This window comes from Tachyglossus aculeatus, chromosome 1, assembly GCF_015852505.1.
Source record: "Tachyglossus aculeatus isolate mTacAcu1 chromosome 1, mTacAcu1.pri, whole genome shotgun sequence".
NCBI lineage: Eukaryota > Metazoa > Chordata > Mammalia > Monotremata > Tachyglossidae > Tachyglossus > Tachyglossus aculeatus.
This window is the reverse complement of record NC_052066.1, coordinates 124,571,043-124,596,640: the sequence shown is the minus strand read 5'-3', so window position 1 is coordinate 124,596,640 and position 25,598 is coordinate 124,571,043. Positions and strand designations below refer to the sequence as shown.

General features: G+C 40.2%; 1 protein-coding gene across 1 annotated transcript in view; it reads left to right on the top strand.

Moving 5' to 3' along the window:
* Positions 1 to 25,598, top strand: part of COL19A1 (collagen type XIX alpha 1 chain) — a 335,135-nt gene that overhangs the window by 29,920 nt on the left and 279,617 nt on the right. Inside the window, exon 3 of the mRNA XM_038744466.1 lies at positions 98 to 197. Coding sequence (XP_038600394.1) covers positions 98 to 197 — 100 coding nt within the window. The remainder of the gene's footprint in view (positions 1 to 97; positions 198 to 25,598) is intronic.

The window sequence follows — 25,598 nt, the reverse complement described above, 5'->3', positions numbered from 1 at the left end:
TCCCATGAGGAAAAACAGTAATCTTGTGGAAAATCAATATCTCCTCAAATTCATTATTTAATTAAAGACAATCTAATCATGATATCATATTTTACAGGATTTGATCTAGCAGATAGGTTTTCGCTGAGGCAAGCTACCTGCACTGGCGAAAAGACCTGCTTTAAACTGGGAAGCACAACTCTTACTCGAGATACTCAGTAAGTAAAATAGTATTTCATATAAAACTTATAGTTATACATTTCCTTAAGCTTTCTCCCCTAAATCAAGGTAACAAAAGAACTGATCTAAGAAAGCCTCTTACATAGTCAAATATAAAAAATTATTTCCTATTTCCAATAAACTTCCTCTGGGGGAAAAATGGTATTTGTGAAAGTGAAGCGGCTTAGTCTAGTGGATAGAACATGAGCCTGAGAGTCATAGGAACCTGGATTCTAATCCTACTCCACCACGTATCTGTTGTGTGACCTTGGGCAAGTCACTTAACTTCTCTATGCCTCAGTTATCTCATCTGTAAAATATAAATTAAGACTGTGAACCCCTTGTGGGACATAGACTGTGTCCAACCTGATTAGATTAACAAATACCTTTAAAAATAAAGAATTTGTATTTTATTTATTCCATATGCCAGCGATGTGATCATGCATATGATTATGCTCTCTTATACCCAGGAATGAGTGTCATTTCTTCCATATATAAGCAGATGTATCAATATTATGAGAAAGTGAAAAGAAAGTTAATTTTTAAGAACTGCATTTAGAAGCATCAATAGATAATTTCTATTTTTTAAAATCTACATCCATTTACTTTTCACAAGTAGACTTTTGAAATGTGAAACTTGAAATTTCAAGATGCAATGTGTTTAGTGGGTTTGGAAAAGTTTGTACATCTGTAATCTCTTCTGCATTTTCAACTGACATATGACCTTGAAAAAGTCGTTTAGTCTTGTTGTCTTTTAATAATAATAATAATAATAATAATGTTGGTATTTGTTAAGTGCTTACTATGTGCCAAGCACTGTTCTAAACACTGGGGGCGATACAAGTTAATCAAGGTTGTCCCACATGGGGCTCACAGTCTTCAGTCTTTAATGCCTCATGCGTGTAAGAAACAACATTATCAACTCAGGGTAATACAACTTCAATAAACTGTTTGAAAACATGTGAATAAAACGATAGTGAAGGTAAAACATTTGGAAAGAGTCTAGAAACTCACACTAAAATTGGAGCAAAATTAGTTAAATTCCCTGGAGATACAGCTGAAATATTTGCCATGGAAAGAAGTTTTCCATAGAATCTTGGTTAGAAAATATCTTTTGCCATATGCCTGCCATCTGGGTAGTACTGGAGCCCTTACCATACGGCACATATTAAAATGCCTTTAGGGAGTGTGACTATGGCTGTGTTCTGTTTGCTCAGAGTCGAGGTTGACTGATGCATTCCTGATCATTGGGAGAAATGGCTAGGGAGTGGGGCAGAGGAAGGAATGGTAAATTCAGGGACTACTTTGTGCTCTATTTTTCTGTAGCTCAGTTCCAGGATCCATGAGCTGAGCCTTGGGACTTCTAAGGTATAATTGTGGCCTCGTGAAAAGAGCACAGGACAGGCGGTTCGGAGACCCAAGTTCTTAACCCTGCTCTGCCACTTACATGCTGGATAACCTTGGCTTAATTTATCTGTGCGTCAGTTTCCTCCTGCCTCATTCTTAGGTTCTGAGCTCTGTTGGAGACACGGACTATGTCTGATCTGATTGTCATGTATCTACCCAATGCTTTCCACACAGTTAATGATAACAAGTACCACAGTAGTATATGGTATTTTTCCTTATCAGTATTCATCAAAAGAAGCTTATGCTACCTTATAACTCAGCTTCAGTCAGTCTTTTTCCTTATGAGATTAATTGGGGGCATTTAAAGTGGGACAATGCAAGCTCTGGGATAGAATCTTTAGGTCCCAGGAATATAAGAGCTTCCACCATTCTAAACTCTTTCTTCCTAATTTAAGCTTTGCAACTAGAAGACTATTCACTAGGCGGTAGAGTTGGGCATAAATAGAGGTACTGAGCATCTTGGCAGTTCCCCCAGTAAAACTAAGTGACTGTTCGACCTGATGATTTTGTGCTTTAGAATAGTACTGGGCACAGAGTAAGCATTTAACAAACATCACCATTATTCTTATTTTTGCCATTATTATCATTATTGTTGTTATTAAATATTGAGTGGACCAGGACTGGAGATGACTGAGGTGGTAGCTGGTTTGCCACTGGCAGGCAGCTCCTCATTGAATCTGAGTCCTGAGAGGTGGTGTGTTGTTAATGATGCTGACTCTAGAGGATCTGCCGGTCTCCGAGAGCCTTTGCTTTAGGAGTATATGGTAGGGTGCTAGATAAAGGGAATTCTCCCAACTGGAATCTTTGAAATAGATCTTTGTAGGACTGACAAAATCATAGTGAATAAGTAATGGAGGAAAAAAAGGAAATAACATTTCCCCTAATTATGTGTGCTTTTTCCTAATTTTATATTTCTCTCATCTAATTCCACAGATGTATTTTCCACTATTTACCTTGAGAAATAGAATTGTCTGGTGGATAGAAACCAGACTGGGCACTGTGAACTACAGGTTGAGTCCCATTATAATCCTTGGCTTATTGTATGATGTCTTTCTGCCTTAAGAGTCTCCATCAATAAAATGAAGTTTTGTAACCATAGAGTGTAGTTTTGTGACATTTGCATACTAATGTGGAATCCTGCTTGGATGTTCTGCATGGTAATAATGATACTGGCAATGATGTTATGTTAATTATCCGAGGCAAATACAAAAATGCAAGTGCTATTATTTCATTGGTTAAAAACCACCAGCCATTTTTAGAGAAGGTAAAAAGGAATAAAATGCGAACTTTTTTTTAAACTGCCTTCGTCTTTGTGACGCACATTCACTTGCAAGTGCGTTGGCATCTGCGAAAGCAGCTGGCCTCATTTAGACCAGATGATATGTCCTCAAATCTCTGCAGGCCTGAAATATGGTATAACTTTAAGTTATTTTTTCAAAATCTGGTTCTCTATCTCCTTTAAAACTCGTGGCATATGTAAACGAACTCTCTGGCTCTCCAGAGCAGAACCCCAGCACCTCTACTACAGGAAACTGAAGGGTATCTGATTAAGCTGACTAGCAAGTGTCAAGTAGCCTGGCATGTTGCCACTTACATTTCATTCATTCAGCCAAAGTGTGGGTAATCATAAACTATGCTTGGAAGATGCCATTTTAATTTTTCAATGGGACTGGAGTAAAGTTGCAGCTATTTATATGTTTGTAAATAAGCTGCCTTGTGGAGTCAGCATGGGGAAATGCAGGTGCTGTTTTATATCGGATCCACGGATGTTTCCTGTGTCCGTGCCAGTTTTCTAGTTCTCTCACATTCAGCTCTACTCTCTCCACTGCCTCCTCCCTTCTGAGTACACCGGAGTGCTCCAGGGTGTGCCATTCCAGTATTTGCTGGGGTGCTGCCTGACATGGCCATGGAAGTGTAACATTCAGGGGCCCTGTCTTCTCTGAGAGCTCCTTGTCTGTTCTGGGACCCCTCAGAGAGACCCTGTGTTATGTGAATTTCTGACACTGGGTTTAAGAACCCCTTCAGCTTCCCCAGGGCCAGTTCAGAATTTCCTCTGCTAAGATGCTCCAGGAACCAGCACAGCCTGTGGATAGCAGTTCCTGAAAGCCCACGCTGCGCACTAGGCCTCTCAAAGGATCTTTTGCCTTGGCTACCACCCTCTCATAATGTGGGCAAGTTTGAATCCATCAGTGGTATTTATTGAGTGCTTACTGTGGGTGCAGAGTACTATACGAAGCACTTGGGAGAATACAGTACAAGAACGTTGGTAGACATGTTCCCTTCCCACAAGGAGCGTACAGTCCATAATGGGAGACAGACATTAATATAAATCATAATAATATAATCATTTCAGACATGAAATTAAAACAAATTCGGGATTAAAAAAAATTGAACACGGAAAAGGGACAGCATTACTGCTGTCCAAACTATCATTACCTTACCAATATTTTAGATTTTCCTCTTCAACAACCCTGCAGCCATGATAGTAATCAGCAAGCAGTGGGAGGAGCCTAAAGCTATAAAATAGGAGGTTAATGGTATTGTGTTTTCATTCCTCTTCATCCAACCAGGAGAGCAATCACATAGCAGTGCATGGGCTAATGAAAAGAGCATGGGCTTCTTGGTCAGAAGAACTGTTCTAAGCCTCATTCCCCCATATACCTGCTGTGTGACCTTGGGCCAGTCACTTCACTTGTCTATGCCTCAGTTCCCTTATCTGCAAAATGGGGATTCAATACCTGTCCTCTGTCCTCCACAGAGAAGAGAGAGCCCCATGTGGGACCTAATTATCTTGCATCTACCGAAAGCTTAGTACAGAGTTTGGCATACAGTAAGTGCTTAACAAATACTACAATTATTACATATGACATGGAGGAATTAATTTTACCAGTACTTAGACTTATTTTACTATAATTATGACAGGCAACATTTCTCTTGATTTCCCAGTTTTTATTGAATTTACTCTACAAAGGCAACTGCCTACCATTTTCTAAAAAAAAACCCAGAGACAAGGATTCCAAAATTTTCCCTAGGAAACACTGCCAACGATCTTGGGTAAAAGGAAACTTTTCCTTAATGCCTATTATAAGTCACAGTGCAGTACATTGTGCCTGCCTGTCTCCCCTATTGGTCTACTGTCTATTAGTGGACAGTAGAGACTTGTTCAAAGCTTTCAATCCCAAGTAAGACATAATAAAGAATGATGATGATTTCTCTGCTACTGTTTTCAGAGAAATAAAAAATAATAATTTTCACCACTACTCTATATTACTTCATGTTGTGGACCTCTTCTTCCCTACTGCTCTTCTCATTCTTCAGCCTCTGGCCAAATAAAAATATTTCCCTCAATCTTTCCTAATAAGGTCGATTTTCTAGCTCACATTTTTATTGCTCTCCTCCGCTGCTTACTTCAGTATCTCATTTCAATTGAAGGGCTCAATAACTGGACCTAACTAAGCTTGATATATTTTGTACATTGTAATGTCATAGAAAGTTTTATGATAAAATACATTGTAGTTTAGGATAGAGACCGAAAGTAATCCAGCTGTTTATACAGGATTCCACATAAGTCTTCCATGACATTGCATTATTCTTTTTCATAATTACTTGTTGTGGACAAGGAATGTGTCCACCAACTCTATTGTACTGTACTCTCCCAGCACTTGGTACAGTACTCTGTGTATGTTTTAAACACCTTCACAGTAATTTAACCCAATCTGTAAATACCGCTTAGAACAGTGCTCAGCGCTTAGAACAGTGCTTTGCACATAGTAACTGCTTAACAAATGCCATTATTATTATTATTATTATTATAGTAAGTGGTCAATAAATACAACTGATTTATTGATTATTGTTTGACATGGACAATAAGCTTAATCTTGGGTTTAAACAATATACATATTCTGGCTTTTAAAAATGTTTTAAACACCTTCAAAGTAATTTAACCCAATCTGGAATTATTTTCTTAAATTATTTTGTGTTCCAAAGAGCTAAATTATAGTGAATAAATCACATTATTCATTAAATAATAATAATAATAATAACTATGGTATTGATATTTGCCAGGCATAGTACTAAGCCCTGGATTAGATACAAGATAATCAGGTTAGACAAAGTCCCTATCTCACATGGGGCTCACAGTATTAATCACCATTTTACTGATGAGGTAACTGAGGCACAAAGTAGTTAAGTAATTTGACCAGGGTCACAGAGTACACAAGTGGAGGAGTTAGGATTAGAACCCAGGTCCTTCTGACCCCAGGCCTGTGCTCTATCTACTGGGCCATGCTGCTTCTTAACTATTGCACATCATATACCCATCTTGTGCCAGAGTTGTATTACGCCATCTTGCAGTCTTTGCTTTAACATACTGCTATTCAAATAGATCAAAAGTTTAGTTTCGCCTGAAAGAGAAGTATGACTTTTAATAACAGTAATGCAAAAACATTTTAATAAAGCATTTACCTCCCCCACAAACGTCTGGGAAACTCAAAGTGCTCCCAGATAATTATTGGAAATCTTCTTTTATCTTTAAAAGAAGTCATTGAACTTTGTGATCCTGCCTGTTTGGGGACAAAGTTTTCAGCCCTTCAGACAGTGCTCTTCCCTGGATTAAATGCAAAGAAGAAGAATTGTTCCCTGTTTATAAAGAGAATAAAGTCCTGCCGTGCAAATCAGCTCACTCCTCAATGCAGGGCAGTGCCATTTTGTATGTTGTGGAGAGGACTTGGACTTTGAGCCCCATGTGAGACAGAGACTTGGTTTGATCTGATTATCTTGTATCTACCTCAGTATTTAGTACACTGCTGGCACATAGTAAGCATTTTACAAATACCATTAAAATAACTTGGTACTAGCTTACATCCTGCAGCTGCACACCCAGTCAAGATGAGTTCCTGCCTACTGTTTCTCAGATACCTCTATGTGAAAGCAGGAAATAATCCATGGATTTGGAGTACATAAATCCTAAGGTGGCAGAAGACTCTAAGGCCTCTATATAGGCAAGATTTTTGAGACTTCACTGGAGCTGCCTCAAGTTTTCCCTTAGCTCAATTGTGATTGTAAAATCTGTGATGTAGTGTCTGGTAATTTTTAGAAAACTAACCAGTGTAGCATGGCCAGCTTCTCAGAACCACTGATTCCTTGAATAACTGCCAATTATATAATTGTTACCGTATACACCATAGTCTGTTCTCACTTGTGCATTAGTAAATACCACTGAAGGAATCACAAAGTCTTCCCTATTGTCTGGTGTGAGTTCAGTACACACTGCACACAATAAGCGCTCAATAAATATGATTGAATGAATTGGACACTGCCATTTTGAAAATCAATCAATCAATCAATTGTATTTATTGAGCACTTACTGTGTGCAGAGCACTGTACTAAGCGCTTGGGAAGTACAAGTTGGCAACATATAGAGACAGTCCCTACCCAACAGTGGGCTCACTGTCTAGAAGGGGGAGACAGAACAAAACCAAGCATATTAACAAAATAAAATAGAATAGATATGTACAAGTAAAATAAATAAATAAATAAATAGAGTAATAAATATGTACAAACATATATACATATATACAGGTGCTGTGGGGAAGGGAAGGAGGTAAGACAGCGGGGATGGCTAAGGGGATGAGGGGGAGAGGAAGGAGGGGGCTCAGTCTGGGAAGGCCTCCTGGAGGAGGTGAGCTCTCAGTAGGGCCTTGAAGGGAGGAAGAGAGCTAGCATGGCAGATGTTGGGAGGGAGGGCATTCCAAGCCTTGGGGATGACGTGGGCCGGGGGTCGAGGGTGGGACAGGCAAGAACGAGGCACGGTAAGGAGATTAGTGGCAGAGGAGCGGAGGGTGCGGGGTGGGCTGTTGAAGGAGAAAAGGGAGGTGAGGTAGGAGGGGGCGAGGTGATAGAGAGCCTTGAAGCTGAGGGTGAGGAGTTTCTGCCTGATGCGCAGATTGATTGGTAGCCACTGGAGATTTTTGAGGAGGGGAGTAACATGCCCAGAGCGTTTCTGGACAAAGACAATCCGGGCAGCGGCATGAAGTATGGATTGAAGTGGGGAGAGACACAAGGATGGGAGATCAGAGAGGAGGCTGATGCAGTAGTCCAGACAGGATAGGATGAGAGCTTGAACGAGCAGGGTAGCGGTTTGGATGGAGAGGAAAGGTCAGATCTTGGCAATGTTGCGGAGCTGAGACCGGCAGGTTTTGGTGATGGCTTGGATGTGAGGGGTGAATGAGAGAGCAGAGTCGAGGATGACACCAAGGTTGCGGGCTTGTGAGACGGGAAGGATGGTAATGCCGTCAACAGTGATGGGAAAGTCAGGGAGAGGGCAGGGTTTGGGAGGGAAGACAAGGAGTTCAGTCTTGGACATGTTGAGTTTTAGGTGGTGGACAGACATCCAGATGGAGATGTCCTGAAGGCAGGAGGAGATGCGAGCCTGGAGGGAGGGGGAGAGAGCAGGGGCAGAGATGTAGATCTGGGTGTCATCAGCGTAGAGATGATAGTTGAAGCCGTGGGAGCGAATGAGGTCACCAAGGGAGTGAGTGTAGATCGAGAACAGAAGGGGACCGAGAACTGAACCTTGGGGAACCCCCACAGTAAGGGGATGGGAGAGGGAGGAGGAGCCTGCAAAAGGGACTGGGAATGAACAACCGGAGAGATAAGAGGAGAACCAGGAGAGGACGGAGTCTGTGAAGCCAAGGTTGGATAGCGTGTAGAGGAAAAGGGGGTGGTCCACAGTGTCAAAGGCAGCTGAGAGGTCGAGGAGGATTAGGATAGAGTAGGAGCCGTTGGATCAATCAGTCAGTCATATTCATTGAGTGCTTATTGTGTGCAGAGCACTATGCTAAGTGCTTGGGAAAGAACAATATAACAGTTGGTAGATATAGTCCCTGCCCCATTGAGTTTATAGCATAGAGGTGGAGAAAGACATTAATATAAATAAATACATTACAAATGTGTACATAAGTGCTATGGGACTGAAAGAGGAATGAATAAAAGGGTGAAAATCCAAGTTCAAGGGAGATGCAGAAGGAAGTGGGAAAAGAGGGAATGAGGGCTTAGACAAGGAAGACCCCTGGGAGGAGAAAATGTGTTGTTGCCTGTCCTGCCGTCGACCCCCAGCCCACGTCCTCCCCCTGGCCTGGAATGCCCTCCCTCCGCACATCTGCCAAGCTAGCTCTCTTCCTCCCTTCAAAGCCCTACTGAGAGCTCACCTCCTCCAGGAGGCCTTCCCAGACTGAGCCCCCTTTTTCCTCTCCCCCTCCCCATCCCCTCCACCCTACCTCCTTCCCCTCCCCACAACACCTGTATATATGTTTGTACAGAGTTATTACTCTATTTTACTTGTACATATTTACTATTTATTTTGTTAATGACGTGCATCTAGCTTTACTACTATTTATTCTGATGACTTCATACCTGTCCACATGTTTTGTTCTGTTGTCTGTCTCCCCCTTCTAGACTGTGAGCCCACTGTTGGCTAGGGACCATCTCTATATGTTGCCAACTTGTACTTCTCAAGTGCTTAGTACAGTGCTCTGCACACAGTAAGCGCTCAATAAATACGATTGATTGATTGATCCAGACCAGAAGTAGGATGTGGGCAAGTGACCAGCCACGAGATAATAATAATAATAATGATGGCATTTATTAAGCACTTGCTATGTGCAAAGCACTGTTCTAAGCGCTGGGGAGGTTACAAGGTGATCAGGCTGTCCCATGGGGTGCTCACAGTCTTAATCTCCATTTTACAGGTGAGGTAACGGAGGCCCAGAGAAGTTAAGTGACTTGCCCAAAGTAACACAGCTGACAATTGGCGGGGCCAGGATTTGAACCCATGACCTCTAGATGGTGTTACAGGAGCGAAGTGTGTGAACTGGGTTGTAGTAGGAAATCAGGTAGGGGGCAAGGTGATGTGATCAGTTGAGTGCTTTAAAGCCTAAGGTTAGGTATTTCTGTTTGATGCAGAGGTGCAGATGGGCAATCCTGGAGGTTTTTGAGTAGTGGAAAACATGGATTGAATGATTTTGTAGAAAAATGATGAAAGTACAGACTGAAATGGGAAGAAACATGAGGCAGGAAGGTCAGCAAAGAGTCTGGTGTAGTAATCAAAGTAGGGTAGGATAAGTGCTTTGATTAAGATAGTAGCAGTTTGGATGGAGAGGAAAGGGCAGATTTTAGCAGTGTTCTGAAGGTTGAACCAACAGTATTTGGTGATAGACTGCATATGTTCACCTTGTTATTTCTCAGCTGTCTTTCAGAACCTACAAAAGCATGAAGGAAAAGCAAGGAATGCTAACAGTTTTATTGATGGGCAATCAGGGATTATCCCAGTTCACTTGATTATTTTTATTTAGTTTTTCCAGAGATCCATAGGTTTGGGAGTATTACTGGGGTCTCAGGTTATAGCTGTGTTTGGGTAGACATATTTCATTTTTCAATTTCTCTGAAGTCGTGTGTGACTTCACTAAATATGTTAATCTGCATAAATGATTAATTTGGGGATAAGGAGGGACCAAAACTCCATATGAAGCAGTCTGGATTGGTCTTGGTTCTAGCCATATTGGTCCCTCAAGGTCAAATCCCACCTAAGCTATGGGCTGACCTGAGCCCATGTAGGCCTATAACAGAGAAGCAGGAGCCTCCATAAAGATCTGGCCTTGGGCAGACCTTGGTCTTTGGGGGAAAATGACGAGAGGAATAGATATCCCTCACATTCCATCCAAAATGGGGGAACATTCTGCCTTTTAGATGCCAGCAGTGTCCAGTCATCTCTCAATATCCCTGGTAGACCCAGGGTACCAGGGATTATCCCAGTTCAGAGTTCATGGAATCCTGTCCCAGGAAGCATTCCACACTCTAGCAGAGCAGTCAACTCAGGGTCATGCTGTAAAAAACACCATGGCCCCGGGGTGGCCTCAATTACTGACTTGTAGAATGGGTACAGCATTTGTCTCCACCTCCCATGTGGATATAGAACTGCACCCCTCCAGGAACATAGAATTCACTTTTTCCAACTACTTTCTTGTGGGGGAAGCAGACAGTTTTAGAGTCTCTAAACTTGTATTCACTGCTCTGTCAGTGAAATGTTATTTTTGAAAAATATAATTATTTCTATATTTTTATAAAAGCTAAATGCACCTCAGAGGCTGTACATAACAAAATCTTATCTCATGAACATTTGTTTAGCTCCACTGAGGAAAACGATTGTAGTTTTCCTTTAAGAGGCAGAGGGACTGTTTTCAGTTTCTATCTGTGAATGCTAGTGAAGGAAGTCTTGTCAAATGAAAATATTTTCGTGCTTTTGTCAGGTTGTAAATGGAGAGCCTGAAAACTGATTCATATACACAAGAATCTGTATGGTATACACTTTAGAATATCAGATGACTAAAATTATGTTCAAATAAGGTAAAGAGAATGTGAGCAGCTTGAATTGTTGATGAAGCAATTAAATTTCCTGAATCAACCATTGTCCACATTTATGTGGATTGTTAAACTAAAGTGAAAACTTAGATTTCAGGTTTCTTTTCTGAAAGTATTCTGTTGGTTGTTCACTGTTCATTGCCTTCTGTTCTGTCATTTCTCAGCTGTTTTTCGGAACCCACAATAGCATGGAGGAAAAGCAATGAATGCTAATAGTTTTTCTGATGGGCAATCAGGGATTATCCCAGTTCACTTGATGATTTTTATTTAGTTTTGCTATGGAGGTCCCATAAGTTTGAGGGTGTTTCTGGGGTCTCAGGCTGCAGCTGTGGTTGGGAACACCTCTTTCAATTTGCATCTCTGAAGTCATGTTTGAATTCTTTTTCTAATTTCCAGTTTAGAACTCAGAAGTGCAGTCTCTTTGAGAGATGCATTCCTGGCTGTTTACATAGAAGCAGCGTAACTTAGTGGAAAGAGCACGGGTTTGGGAGTCAGAGGTCGTGGGTTCTAATTCCGGCTCTGCCACTTGTCAGCTGTGTGACTTTGGGCAAGTCACTTAACTTCTCGGTGCCTCAGTTACTTCATCTGTAAAATGGGGGTTAAGATTGTGAACCCTACGTGGGACAACCTGATAACCTTGTATCTACCCCAGCGCTTAGAACAGTGCTTGGCACATAGTAAGCGCTTAACAAATTCCATCATTACAATATTAGGAGGTTTCCTACAAAACTAGATTTACTTTGGTCTTTATCTCTATGCCTCGATCTCATCTATCCCACCCACCACCTACTCCTTGCCCTCATCCTCTCTCTGGCCTGGAATTCCCTCCTTCTGCATATCTGACAGTCTGCCATTCTCCTTACCTTTAAAATCCTTCTAAAATCACACCTTCTCCAAGAAGTCTTCCCTGACTAAGCCCTCCTTTACTTTACTTTCCCTCCCCTTTGGGTCAACTATGCACTAAGCTATGTAACCCTTTATCACTTTGATACTCACCCCAGCACCACATAACATCTGTACATGTCCTTATACTCTACTACTTCCCCTATTTGTAATTTATTTTAATATCTGTCTTCCCCTGTAGACTGTAACCTCCTTGTGGGCAGAGAGCATATCTACCAACTCTATTGTATTGTACTTTCCCAAATTTTAGTACAGTTCTCCGCACACAGTTAGTGTAAAATGAAATTCTGAGCAGCTACTTCGTTAACGTAGAATCCAGACATTTGTTTTGTTTTGTTGTCTGTCTCCCCCTTCTAGACTGTGAGCCTGTTGTTGGGTAGGGACTGTCTCTATATGTTGCTGACTTGTACTTCCCAAGCGTTTAGTACAGTGCTCTGCACACAGTAAGCACTCAATAAATACGATTGACTGACTGAATGAATGAATAAATACCATTAATTATTTATCGATTTTATTGCTAAGCTTGTAACAACAGCTTGTTACAAACAGTAGTGGTCATATTTACAGACCGTTTGCAGTGTGCAAAGTGTTGGGGACATGGACAAGAAAATTAATTCAGATACAGTCCCTGGCCCACAGAGGGTTCACAGTCTGAGGTGGGGAGAGCAGGGAACAAATAATAGGGTAGTGTCAACAACCTCAAGAACAACAGCAATAAGATTTGCAGTTTTTACTCTAGGGAGAGAATAGTGTTACAATATCTAACCTAGGATTCCTGCCAGAAGTAGTATGGCTTGTTACTGGAAGAGGCTAACAGCAGAGTTAGAAACCCCAGGCCTAATAGTAGCTAGAAACACATTTCCTACCCCTAAGAAGAGTACAGTTTATAATAGGGGAGACAGACAAAAGTTATTTATAGTGCAAGTGAAAGACAGATCAAGATTAAAACAGGACTTAGTCCAAACACATCAGAAACAGCTGAACAAATGGTTGACTGTTCAAGTAAATATACAAATAAAATATGTAAATAATTGAAAATTGAGTTAGGAATAAATTACACAAGTGCTCAGGCTGGTTGTTGGGCTGAAGTGACTACATTATAGTGAATGAATCGAAGAAGGCCTCCCGGAGGAGGTGGGGTTTATCTTAGGAAGTGCTGTAATGTTAGGGAAAGCTGTGGTCTGGTGGATTTGCCCAGGAAGGAGGCCATGAACTGCTAATACTCTACACAACATTTCTTCCAGGGCCTGGATCCTTTGAGAAAGCAGAACTGGCATGAGTCTGGGACAGCCCGCGCTGTTAAGGTTTAACTAGTGTGAGGCCTCACTTGATGCTGAACCTTGGCAGCTTCCTGCTTATTTTTCTTCATCCTTTGCTTTTGTTTTTAATTAATCAATCACATTGATTTAGCATTTATTGCATGCAAAGCATTGTATACTAAGCCCTTCGGAGAGTACAATATAACAGTGTTGGTAGATCCATTCCCTGCTCACAAAGAGATTAAAGTCTAGTTGGGGAGGCTTCTAGGCGTGACCAGGGTGTGCAGAATTTTCTTAGGTAAGTCTTGGGTAATTTATTGAGAAGTGACCCCTGATGTCCATTTTTTCTTTTTTTAAATGGTATTTCTAAAGTACTTATTATGTGTCAAACACTGTCCTAAGTGCTGCGGGAAATGCAAGTTAATGAGGGCATGGGGCTCACAGTCTAAGTAGGAGGGAGAACAGGAAAGCTGAGAAGATAAGTGACTTTACCAAGAAAACTTAAAGAACTTCAACGACTAAGCAATTTAGTTTTAATCATTATTATTATTATTATTTACTTTAGATGATTTATTGGCCAACCTGAATGAACACTTCTGAAGAGTAATCAATCAATGCTATTCATAAAGAAGCAGTGTGACTTAGTGGAAAGAGCCCAGTCTTGGGAATCAGAGGACTTGGTTTCTAATCCCAGCTCCGCCACTTGTCTGCTGTGTGACCCTGGACAAACCGCTTAACTTCTCTGTGCCTCAGTTACCTCATCTGTAAAATGGGGATTAAGACTGTGAGCCCCACATGGGACAACCTGATTACCTTGTATCTACCCTAGCGCTTAGAAGAGTGCTTGGCACATAGTATGTGCTTAGGAGATACTATCATCATTATCATTATTATTATTATTAGAGAAGCAGCGTGGCCTAATGGATAGAACCTTGGGCAAGTCATTTCACTTTTCTATGCCTCAGTGACCTCATCTGTAAAATGGGGATTGAGACTGTAAGCCCCACATGGGCCAAGGACAGTACCCAACCTGATTTGCCTGTATCCACTCTAGCACTTAGTACAATGCCTGGCACATAATAAGCGCTTAACAAATGCCATTATTATCCCTCCAGACTGTAAGTCCATTATGGGAAGGGAATTATCTCTCTTTATTGCTGTATTGTACTTTCCAATCAGTACAGTGCTCTGCACACAGTAAGCGCTCAATAAATACGATTGAATGAATAATTAATGAATTCATTCGATCGCATTTATTGAATGCTTGCTATGTGCAGGGCATTGTATTAAGCACTTGGGTGAGTACAATACAGCAGAGTTGGCAGACATGTTCCGTGCCCACAATGAGCTCACAATCTAAAGGCTAGAAGTACTCTAGAGGTAATGAGATTTTGAGAGACGCTAGTCCTATGAACCATCGATTCTGATAGTCAAATTTAAAAGGAAAGATATTGTAAACTAGATAATTCCCCATGTCTAAATCATCACATGTAGGAAATTAAATATTGGCTGAAGTTAATTTAAGAGCACTGTAGCAGGGCATGGATTTATATGTTGCCAATTTGTACTTCCCAAGCACCTAGTACAGTGCTCTGCACATAGTAAGCGCTCAATAAATACGATTGATGATGATGATGATGATTAGTATGTATGCATATGTATTTTACTTTAGCTTATCCGTTTTAGAATCCTAAATTTAAAAAGTGCAAAATTATTAGAGTCAAGATAACTAGAAATTAATACAGATTCTTCTCAAAATACAAATCTGGTATTTAGAGTAACAAATTATTACTACTGTAATAACTATAATTACTATTATTACTATGTTACTACTACTAATGATAATGGTAGTGTTTGTTAAATGCTTACTACGTGCCAAACACTATACTGAGTACAGTGGGAGATATGAGGTAATCAGATCAGAAACCGGCCCTGGCCCACTTGGGTCTCACGGTCTTTGTGGCAGGGAGAACAGATATTTAATCCACATTTTATAGATGAGGAAACTGGAGCACAGAAAAGTTAGATGACTTAACCAAGGTCACACAGCAAACAAGTGCCAAAGCCTGGGTCTCCTGACTCCCTGCTCAGTGCTCTTTCCACTAGGCTACACTGCTTCTCTATTAGTTATAACAAACACTATGTCGTTTGTGTGGTGATGTTTCTTTCTTATTTAAAACATATACAAACTAGGGGTCATAATACAAATTAAATAGATAATGGTTATGGCATTTATGTAATTTATTTGGGTTCAAAGTTTCTATCCTCAAATATTATTTTCAAATATTATTATTTTCTAGACTGTGAGCCTACTGTTGGGTAGGGACTGTCTCTATATGTTGCCAACTTGTACTTCCCAAGCACTTAGTACAGTGCTCTGCAAACAGTAAGCGCTCAATAAATACAATTGATTGATTGATTATTCCTGCTTCTTCTTTAGAACCTAAGGGTAAATTTTAAGCATGACAACTTTAGTGGTTTGTGTCCATGTTTGTGTAGAAACTAAGACCTAGCTTTTGATAATGTACAAGTGAAAAATAGGCATGTCCTCTTCAATCACTAACAATATGACTTGGCTCCTGAAACCCAAGTGAGGGAATTATATTGTTATGAGCTAGCTTTACCATAGCAAAGTGAAGAAAGTTGAGACAATTATACGAGTAATTCAATCCCAAAAGTTATTCTGTCTGAAATAACTGGATAATTGAAGCAAGTTAATGCTCAAGTGCTTAGTACAGTGCTCTGCACACAAAAAGAACTCAATAAATATCATGATTAGTGTTTGCTCCTTTTGAATTATCTAAAATAATTGGCTGAATTTTTCTGCTTCACTTTGCAGAAATTCACCTGAATTTAACTTGGTCATTAGGTTGTAATTTTTTATGCAGATTTACAATCTTTGCTTTTATGCAATAAAAGACACAAGTCATTTTAGAAGAAGTTTTATATTGAACAATTACATAGGATACTATATGGAATGGTTGTTGCACTAAGAGTTAAGGAATCATTTTATAAAAGAGAATTTCACAGATTAAATTAAAAAGTATACCTTTTTGCAACTGAATTTAATATTTTCTTCCACTGACCAAGGTAGTATGGCATAAAAACTTTCTTCACCATAAACTTTGTGGTTCATTATCATAACAAGAAGTCTAAAAACAATGCATCAAGTGAGAAGAAAATATGATAAATATGATGAAAATACGATTGATGATTCCAACTTCTTAGATTTTAGCTACAAAAGATTGATGGGAAGTAAAAATTGTGATAGCAGGAAGACATGGTCACATTATTCCTCATTCATATGCATGCAGCTCTATACACTCTTCTTATTGTTTCATTTAGTCTAGACTGTGAGCCCACTGTTGGGTAGGGACTGTCTCTATATGTTGCCAACTTGTACTTCCCAAGCGCTTAGTACAGTGCTCTGCACACAGTAAGTGCTCAATAAATATGATTGATTGATCGATTGATTGATTTAGTCAGTGTTTCATTTCCACAAAAGTTTGTGATTGTACTCTTTCAGTATTTTCAGGATTTTAATGGAATAATGCAAGCCATTATAATTATGATCATACTTATTCTATCTACACACTATTTTTTTCACCTTTCATGAACAATGGTATCTGCTCACAAGGTGCAAAGGAACATTCATTGGCATCTGTCAATACTCTTCAGCTATTATAATTGACAAAAATGAGATGTCTTATGTTAGGGGTTAATAGGGCCTTGAAATGACGTTTGACTTTTTCAGCCCCCTTTCAAGAATCACTGCTTAGGTACTTGCTGAATATTGAAAAATAGAGAGAAGAGAATAGGTTATGAACAAATACATACTGAAGAGTACAAATACACTTCTCCTTGTCATTTCTGGAAATTGAATAACTAAATCATAAGGACAGATGGTTTTCCCTTCTCAACCCTAAAGCCTTATGTACATATGTTCAATTATTCTGATCTTTTAATTTTGATATTGTCATGATACTTCCTTTAATATTCTCATTCTTTGTACTGCTCCTACTATTTATATATAATTTATATTAGTCTATCTTTTTAGATGATAAAGCCCCCTGAGGGCAGGGACCATAACTCTTGCTTTTGGTGTTCTCTTCTAAACATTTAGTACAGTGCCCTGCACCACTGTAATTTCTCAGTGATGGTTGAATTGCATTTACAGACACCTATCAATGCTCATTTGCTAATCCAGTGCATCTAATCAGGAGGCACCATTGTTCTTGAAAAAAAATATATGTGAAGGTTCTGGTTTTCACCTCTTCACTCCATGAAACCACCCTCCCAAAGGTCCCCCAAATCCAATGGCCTCTACTCCATTGTAATCCTACTCTACCTCTCTGCTGCCTTTCATTCATTCATTCAATTGTATTTATTGAGCACTTACTATGTGCTGAGTACTACACAGAGTATTAACCGCTTGGGAATTATAAGTCGGCAACTTATAGAGATGCTTCCTGCCCAACAACACACTTACAGTCTAGAAGGGGAATACAGACAACAAAACAAGACATGTAGACAGGTGTCAAAATCGTCAGAACAAATATAATTATAGCTATATGCACATCATTAACAAAATAAATAGAATAGTATGTACAAGTAAAATAGAGTAATAAATCTGTACAAATATATACAAGTGCTGTGGGGAGGGGAAGGAGGTAGGGCGGGGGGATGGGGAGGAGGAGAGGAAAAAGGGGGCTCAGTCTGGGAAGGCCTCCTGGAGGAGGTGAGCTCTCAGTAGGACTTTGAAGGGAGGAAGAGAGCTTTCTTAGCGGATGTGTGGAGGGAGGGCATTCCATGCCAGGGGAAGGATGTGGGCAGGGGGTCTACAGCGGGACAGGCGAGAACGAGGTACAGTGAGGAGGTTAGGGGCAGAGGAGTGGAGGGTGCAGGCTGGGCTGTAGAAGGAGAGAAGGGAGATGAGGTAGGAGGGGGTGAGTGATGGACAGCCTTGAAACCGATAGTGAGAAGATTTTCCTTGATTCGTAGGTTGACAGGCAGCCACTGGAGATTTTTGAGGAGGGGAGTAACATGTCCAGAGTATTTCTGTACAAAGAAACGCTTAGTTTCTGCCTTTGATGCTGTGTACCACCCCCTTCTCCTGGAACATTGTCTAACCTTGACTTCACTCACACTGTCCTCCCTGGTTTCTTCTCATTCCGTCTTATTTATTGACTGCTTACTGTGTGCAGAGCACTGTACTAAGCGCTTAGCACTGTTCTCATCTCTCTGAGAGCTCCTTCTCAGCCTCTTTCACAGGCTCCTCCTCTGCCTCTCACCCTTTAACTATGAGAGTCCCTCAGTATTTAGTTCTGGGTCCCCTTCTATTCTCTATATCCACCTACTCACTTGGAGAACTACTCTCTCTGCACAAATGATTTCTAAATGTACTTCTCCAGTCTTGCCCTCCCTTGTCTGCAGTCCCGTATATCCTTCTGACTACTGTCTCAGTCTCCTTTTTGACCTCCATGCCTCTAGTTATTAGTTCACTCTGCTGACTAGATTGCTCTTCTAAAGAAAAGTTCAGTCTATGTTGCCCCACTTCTTAAAAACCTTCAGTGGTTGCCGATCCACCTCTGTACCAAACAGAAAATCCTTCCATTAACTTTAAAGCACTCTGTCAACTTGCTCCCTCCTATCTTAGGTCACTGCTTTCCTACCACATCCCAACACATTTGCTTCACTCCTGTAATGCCAACCTACTCACTTTACCTCTAGTGTGTCTACTTCACTGCTGACCCTGCCTTTGGCGTGGAACTTCCTTCCCCTTCATATCAGCCTAATATGGTTCCAACGTAAAAGCCTTATTAAAATCACACTTCCTCCAAGAGACCATCCCTAACTAAGCCCTAATTTCCCGTACTACTCCTTTCCATTTTACCCAAATACTTGGATTTCCACGCCTTAATTTACTCCACCCTGACTCCCTCTGTAGTGTATTTTAATGCCTGTCCCCCGCTCTAGATTATAACTGCTTTTGGTCAGGAATGTCTTATAGTATAACTCTGTTATATACTCTGTTATATAACTCTGTTTCATACTCAATATACTCTGTTACATTGAACTCTCGAAATTCAAGTACAGTACTCTGCAAACAGTAAGCACTCAATAAATAAATGGTAGATTGATGCACTGATGGAAAAGTACTATCACAATGACAGTATCTTATATTTTTCCATTTAAAATCCTGAAAATACTAATTGATTAATTGATTAAACTACTTCAACCTGAAAAAAAGAAGCAGAGTGGCTTTGTGGAAAGAGCATGTGTTTGGGAGTTGGAGGACCTAGGTTCTAATCCTGGATCTGCCACATGTCTGCTGTATGACCTTAGGGAAAAGTCACTTTTCTGTTCCTCAGTTCCTTATCTGTAAAATGGGAATTAAAGCTGTGAGTCCCCTGTGGGTCCAACCTGACGATCTTGTATCTACAGCACTTATTACAGTGCCTGGCTTATAGTAAGTGCTTAACAAATACTATTAAAAAAATTAATCATGATCATCAACAGTCTTCATTGTGCGTCTCTTGGGTACAAACCACTCTACTGTGTGCTCAGGATACATAGAAGACATTAGAAAAGTTTCTGCCTTTAGGTGCTTATGAAAACCGGGTTGCAAAATTCTGAATATGGACTTGTTTTGGACAAACAAGTCCAAAGAAATATGAGAAGTATGAGAAGTGGCATTGCCTACAGGAAAGTGCATGGGTCTGGGATTCAGAGGATCTGGGTTTTAAATCCACCTCTGCTAATTGCTTGCTGTGTGACCTTAGGCAAGTCAGAGAAGCAGCATGGCTTAGTGGAAAGAGCACGGGCTTCGGAGTCATAGGTCATGGGTTCTAATCCCGGTTCCACCACTTATCAGCTGTGTGACTTTGGGCAGGTCACTTAACTTCTCTGTGCCTCAGTTACCTCATCTGTAAAATGGAAATTAAGACAGTGAGCCCCACATGGGACAACCTGATTACCTTGTATCTACTCCAGCACTTAGAACAGTACTCGGCACATAGTAAGCACTTAACAAATACCATCATTATTATTATTATTATTACTCTGTGTCTCAGTTCTCCTGTCCTCCCTCCTACTTAGACTGTGAGCCCCATGCAGGATCAGAGACTGCTTCCTAATTAACTTCTATCTATACCAGCACTTAAAACGATGTTTGACACATAGCAATTGCTTAACAAATGGCATAAAAAAGTCTTCCAACAGCACTAGGAATGGGTAAAATTGTTATAGCAATCATACTTTATCTGTTAAAATATGATCATATAATGGAGCAGGAAGCCAAACTACTTATTACAAAGCAACATCAAGAAGGATTTGTCTAGAGGAAGCATTGATATTTCAAAAACCTCCAATAGTTGCCCATCCACCTCTATATCAAACAAAAGCTCCTTACTATCAGCTTTAAAGCACTCAATTAGCTTACCCACTCCTACCTTATTTTGCTGATCTCCTACAGCCCTGCCTACACACTTTCCTCCTCCAAAGCCAACCTACTCACTATACTCCAAACTCATGTCCTACCCCTAGCCTGGAACTCCTTCCTTCTTCATATATAATAATTATGGTATTTGACAGATCACGACTCTCCGCCCCTTAAAAGTCGTATTAAAATCATATCTCCTCCATTAGGTCTTCCCCGACGAAGCCATCATTTCCCCTGCTCCCTCTCCCTTCTGTGTCTCCCTTCTTAGCTCTGTATCCTTTAAGCAGCTGATATCCACCCTACTCTCAGCCCCACAGAATTTACATAAATAACCATAATTTCTTTTCTATCTCCCCCTCTAGACTGTAAGCTCATTGTGGGCAGGGAACAATACTTACCCACTCTAAACTGTACCCTCCCAAACACTTAGTAGAATGCTCTGCATGCAGTAAGCACTCAATAAATACCATTAACTGATTGATGTTGAGCAAGACAAACTACCATTTTAGTCAGTTGGAAGTAGGAACTTGAGGGTCTGGATGGTAGTTAATAGATCTCAGTTTTGAGCAGGTTAGCAGGGTTCATGGTGAAGGTGTCCTCGTCTCCTACTTTCCAAAGGCCAGATCAATTATGTGGATACCAGAGACGTAGGTCTGAGGCTAGGTCCAAACGGACCCAGATTTATGTCTCACTTGGGAGATATCTGGATAACCAGTTGTGTCTGAGATTCTGTGGCACCACCCTGAAAATGTATGGGATAATTTAGAACCAACTTGAGTTTGCTTCCTGAGATAACTAGGAAGCGGGCTATATTCCCGGAGTCATTCATTCAAACATATTTATTGAGTGCTTACTGTGTGCAAAGTCCTGTACTATGTGTTTGGGGGAGTACAATATAATAACAGATACATTCCTGCCCACAATGAGGGGAGGGATCGTATTTAATTACAATATTGTACTCTCCCAAATTCATAGTTGTTCTCTGCACACTGTAAGTGCTCAATAAATGCTACTGACTGATTGATCAAAGCAGTTCAAAACTAAATTACATTAAAATACAGAACTGATGTGATCATTGATGTGCCATCCCCCATTGCTTTTTTCATGGGTCCCTGTCCATATTCTCAGATCCCCTTAAAAATTCTACATTCCTACTGTTCCCATGGACAAAGGCACACTCTATACTGATTTTTACCCAGCTACACTTGTTGACATTTAGATTATAATCTGGAGATTATCTGTATGAGTATTGTCCTATTGTACAGAATGACCTATTTGTATACAATTTAAACTGTTTACAAATAGCAAACAATATGGCCACAAGGGAAATTGACAACACAATGTGACATTGCAGATCTGAGCTCTCCAGGTTTTGTTTTCCTATTAGCAACTGGTCCATTTAAATCTCTGAACACAAAAAAAGGCAAGGTTTTGGAGTATCTGTAAATATGGCATTACCATCCCTGCCTTGGAAAGATGATTCAAGCTGATCCACTGAGTCCTGATAGCCAAGTTGTCAGTAACATGACAAGTGATGGTTTATGTCAGCTGGAAACGAAATGACTTGCTATAAACTCCAAGTATCTCTCACTTCATTCTCAGGAAATATAACTTGTATCATATTTCTCTTCCTGGAAGATATTCAGCAAGTTAAAGGCCCCATTGATACTTGTAAATACGGAAGTTCATCATGAAATCTGCCTTACTCCTGTTCAGAATGGAAGAATTAGTTTTGAAGCCAATTCCTGAGATTTTAAAAATAGAAGTTTTCCACTAGGTTTTTTTTATCGAAAAAGTAAACAAGATTATCTTACTAGATCTGATATGAAGCAGAAGAGAAATTTTACATAAAAATAACACTAGAATAGGATTCTGTCCTCAGTAGTGTCATGAGACAGTTTAAAATAATAACCTCCAGTCAGTTAGCCAGTAATTAAACATCTTAAAAAGTATGATTCTTTCCCTCAGTATCTTGAGGATGAAGGTTATGGAGAAGTTTGGACTTGAAAAATGCCATTTTCCTTTAAAAAACAAAACGAAACTAGACTACTATGTATTTTTTCCCTTCTTTCCAGATGTTACATAAGCCTTAAGTTCAACTTTCTTAAATTCTGGAAGTTCTGAAAGGTTATAAATATTTATTTTTAACTTTTTGGCATGTTTACCCTTCTTGGAAATTCCTTAATGTTTTGTTATCTTGTGGTTAAAGATGGAAAGAAAGGAAGGAAGTCAGAGTCATAAGTAGTGTTCATGTTCTACTATTCAGCTCTTTAAATAACAGCTCAAGTCTGTCTTCCGTAATTCCTGTAGCTCCCATACCCTAAAAAGGGATGCTCTTCAGAATCCTGAATGAACTCTGAACAATGATGTAATCATGATATTTATCATAGCACCGGCCCATCACCAAACCCCAAAATTTTTACTATTTTCCCTATTCAGAGCTCTCATAGAAAGTCATATAGGAGAGCTCAGTGCTGGTTTTGTTTAAAATTGTGAATACAGTTACCTTAATGTATTGAAATCGGTCACCCATTTCTTAGATTTCACACTTCCATTAAAATCTGCCTAATTCTGTTCACAATTTGAATGAGTGTGGAAAACAAAGTTCTTTCTTTAAAAGCAGCACTCTTCAGGTTCATGTTAATTGTAATTCTTCTTTATATGATACAGTTTGATCAGAATCGGCCTTTTCATTACACGTGCCCATAAGTGACTTTTGCTATGAGTGGATTCTTCTTAATGATGCCCATTTTAGTGCCTGCAGCACTGGGTTTTTTTGTACTTTCCAAGCATCTAGTACACTACACTGCATCAAGTGGGTATTCAGTGCTATTGCTACTCTTCTTCCAATTTATACTAGATCCTGCTTCCCAGATCATCTTCCTGAAGCATCACTTGATCCATCTATCCTCTCTTAAAAATTCTGTTGGTCCTTGACTCCCCTGATTCCCTGGCCCCTGACTCTTTTCCACTGATTCCCTGGGTCTCTTCAGTTAAAAAAGAAGTTCCTCACAAATGATTTAAAGCTGCTCCCATCTCACCTCACTGTACCTCTCTGCTCTCTCTGCCCACTGTTATCCAGTTCACTTTCTTCATTCCTCCCAAAAAACCTTTTAGTTGTACCTTGCTCTCAACTCTCCCTCCTCTCCCCTTGTTTGTGCTGTTCCCTCCCGGCATGTAGTTCCCTCCTTCCTCACTTCAGGGAGACCACAACTCTCTCAACATTCAAATCCCTCCTAAGATCCCACCTCCTCCAACAAAGTTTTCCCAAATAAATTTCCCAGTATCCTGAGCCATATCATCCCTTCAGCCAACTGTGGCAGGCAATCAATAGTACTTTGTGAGTGTTTGCTGTCTTCAGGGCACTGTACTAAGCACTTTAGAGAATATCAACAGATTTGATAGACATGATCCTTCCCCTTATGGATCAGGGAGATGGACACTAAAAAAAATTACAAGTAGAGGCTAACAACAGAGTTTAAATATATGTACATAAATGTAACTGAGGTGGGAGGTGGGAGGTGGTGGGTTTGAGTACCCAAGTGCCTAGGTGATAAAAGAAGTGGGAGAATGAGGGTAAAATCTGGTGGAGAAATGAGAGATTTATCAGGGAGCCTTCTAGAGGATATGTGAATTCATAAAGGCTTTGAAGATAGGGAGAACAGTGACCTGACAGATGTGAAAGGGGAGAGAGTTCCAGGGAGAAGGGAGGTTATGAGCAAGTGTTTGACTTTGAAAAAGACAAAAATGAGGTATGGTGAGTAGGTTGGCTTGAGAAGAATGATATATGTGAGATGGGATGTAGGAGTAAGGATAAATAACAGGAAGAGGGCAGATTGACTTCTTTGAAACCATTGGTCAGGAGTTTCTGCTTAATAGGGAGCAGAATGAGTAACCATTGGAGTTTTCTGAGAAGTGGGGAGATGTGTACAAAACTATTTATTAGAAAATGATCTGGACAAAAATATGAAGTATGGACTGGAAGAAAGGGGAGACTGGAGGCAGGCAGGTCTATAAGAAGGGCAACAAAGTCATCCTGTTGGGTGGACCAGCTTGTGGAAGCTTGGATGGAGAGGAAGGGTCAGGTTGTGGAAATGTTGCGGAGACAGAATCATCAGGATTTAGTGTCTGAATGAATATAGGTGTTAAAAGAGAGGGAGGAGTCAAGCATAATGCCATGTTTTGAGTTTGAGAGTTGGAGAGGATGGTAATGTTTGAAAGCAAATGGAGGCAGAGAGGTTGGTGAGAAGAGCATGAGATTGGGAGTTAGATCCTGTGAGAATCTCACTCCACTTCTGGCCTAATGTATGATCTTGGATAAGTCACTTATCCCCATTTTTCAGATGAAACTGAGGTCCAGTTTCTCTCTCTCCCTCTCTCTTAGATTGTGAATCAGGAACCATGTCCCATCTATCTTTCATCGGCTCCAATGTTTAGCATTGATAAAATAGGTATTAATCCCATCATTATCTAAGGTGTTAGACATTTTGCTCGTGGAAATGAAGAATAATGATCTAAAGTCAGAGATATATAAGGTGAATGATCAGTTGAGTGTTAATTTGAATATATTATATTTACATAGTATTTACATATGCCATTGGAGGTGGTTGCCATCTCTTTGGTCCGCTCTGGTGAATAGATTGATCAATCAATCAACTATATTTATTGACTGCTGACTGTGTGCAGAGCACTATACTAAGCATTTGGGGGAATACAACAAAGTTGGTATACACATTCATTGCCCACAGTGAGCTTACCATTTAGTTGTAGAGACAGACATTATTATAAAGTTATGGATATGTACATAAGAGCATTTGGGCTACCAAGTGGTATATAAAAGTGGAAAGGTGATGCAGAAAGGATGGGAGAAGAGGAAATGATTTGGGGAAGACCTCTTGGAGGAGATGTGCTTTTAATAGCACAATTGAACACCCTTCTTGGGAAGAGGATCTTGTCTGTTGATGACAGTTTTG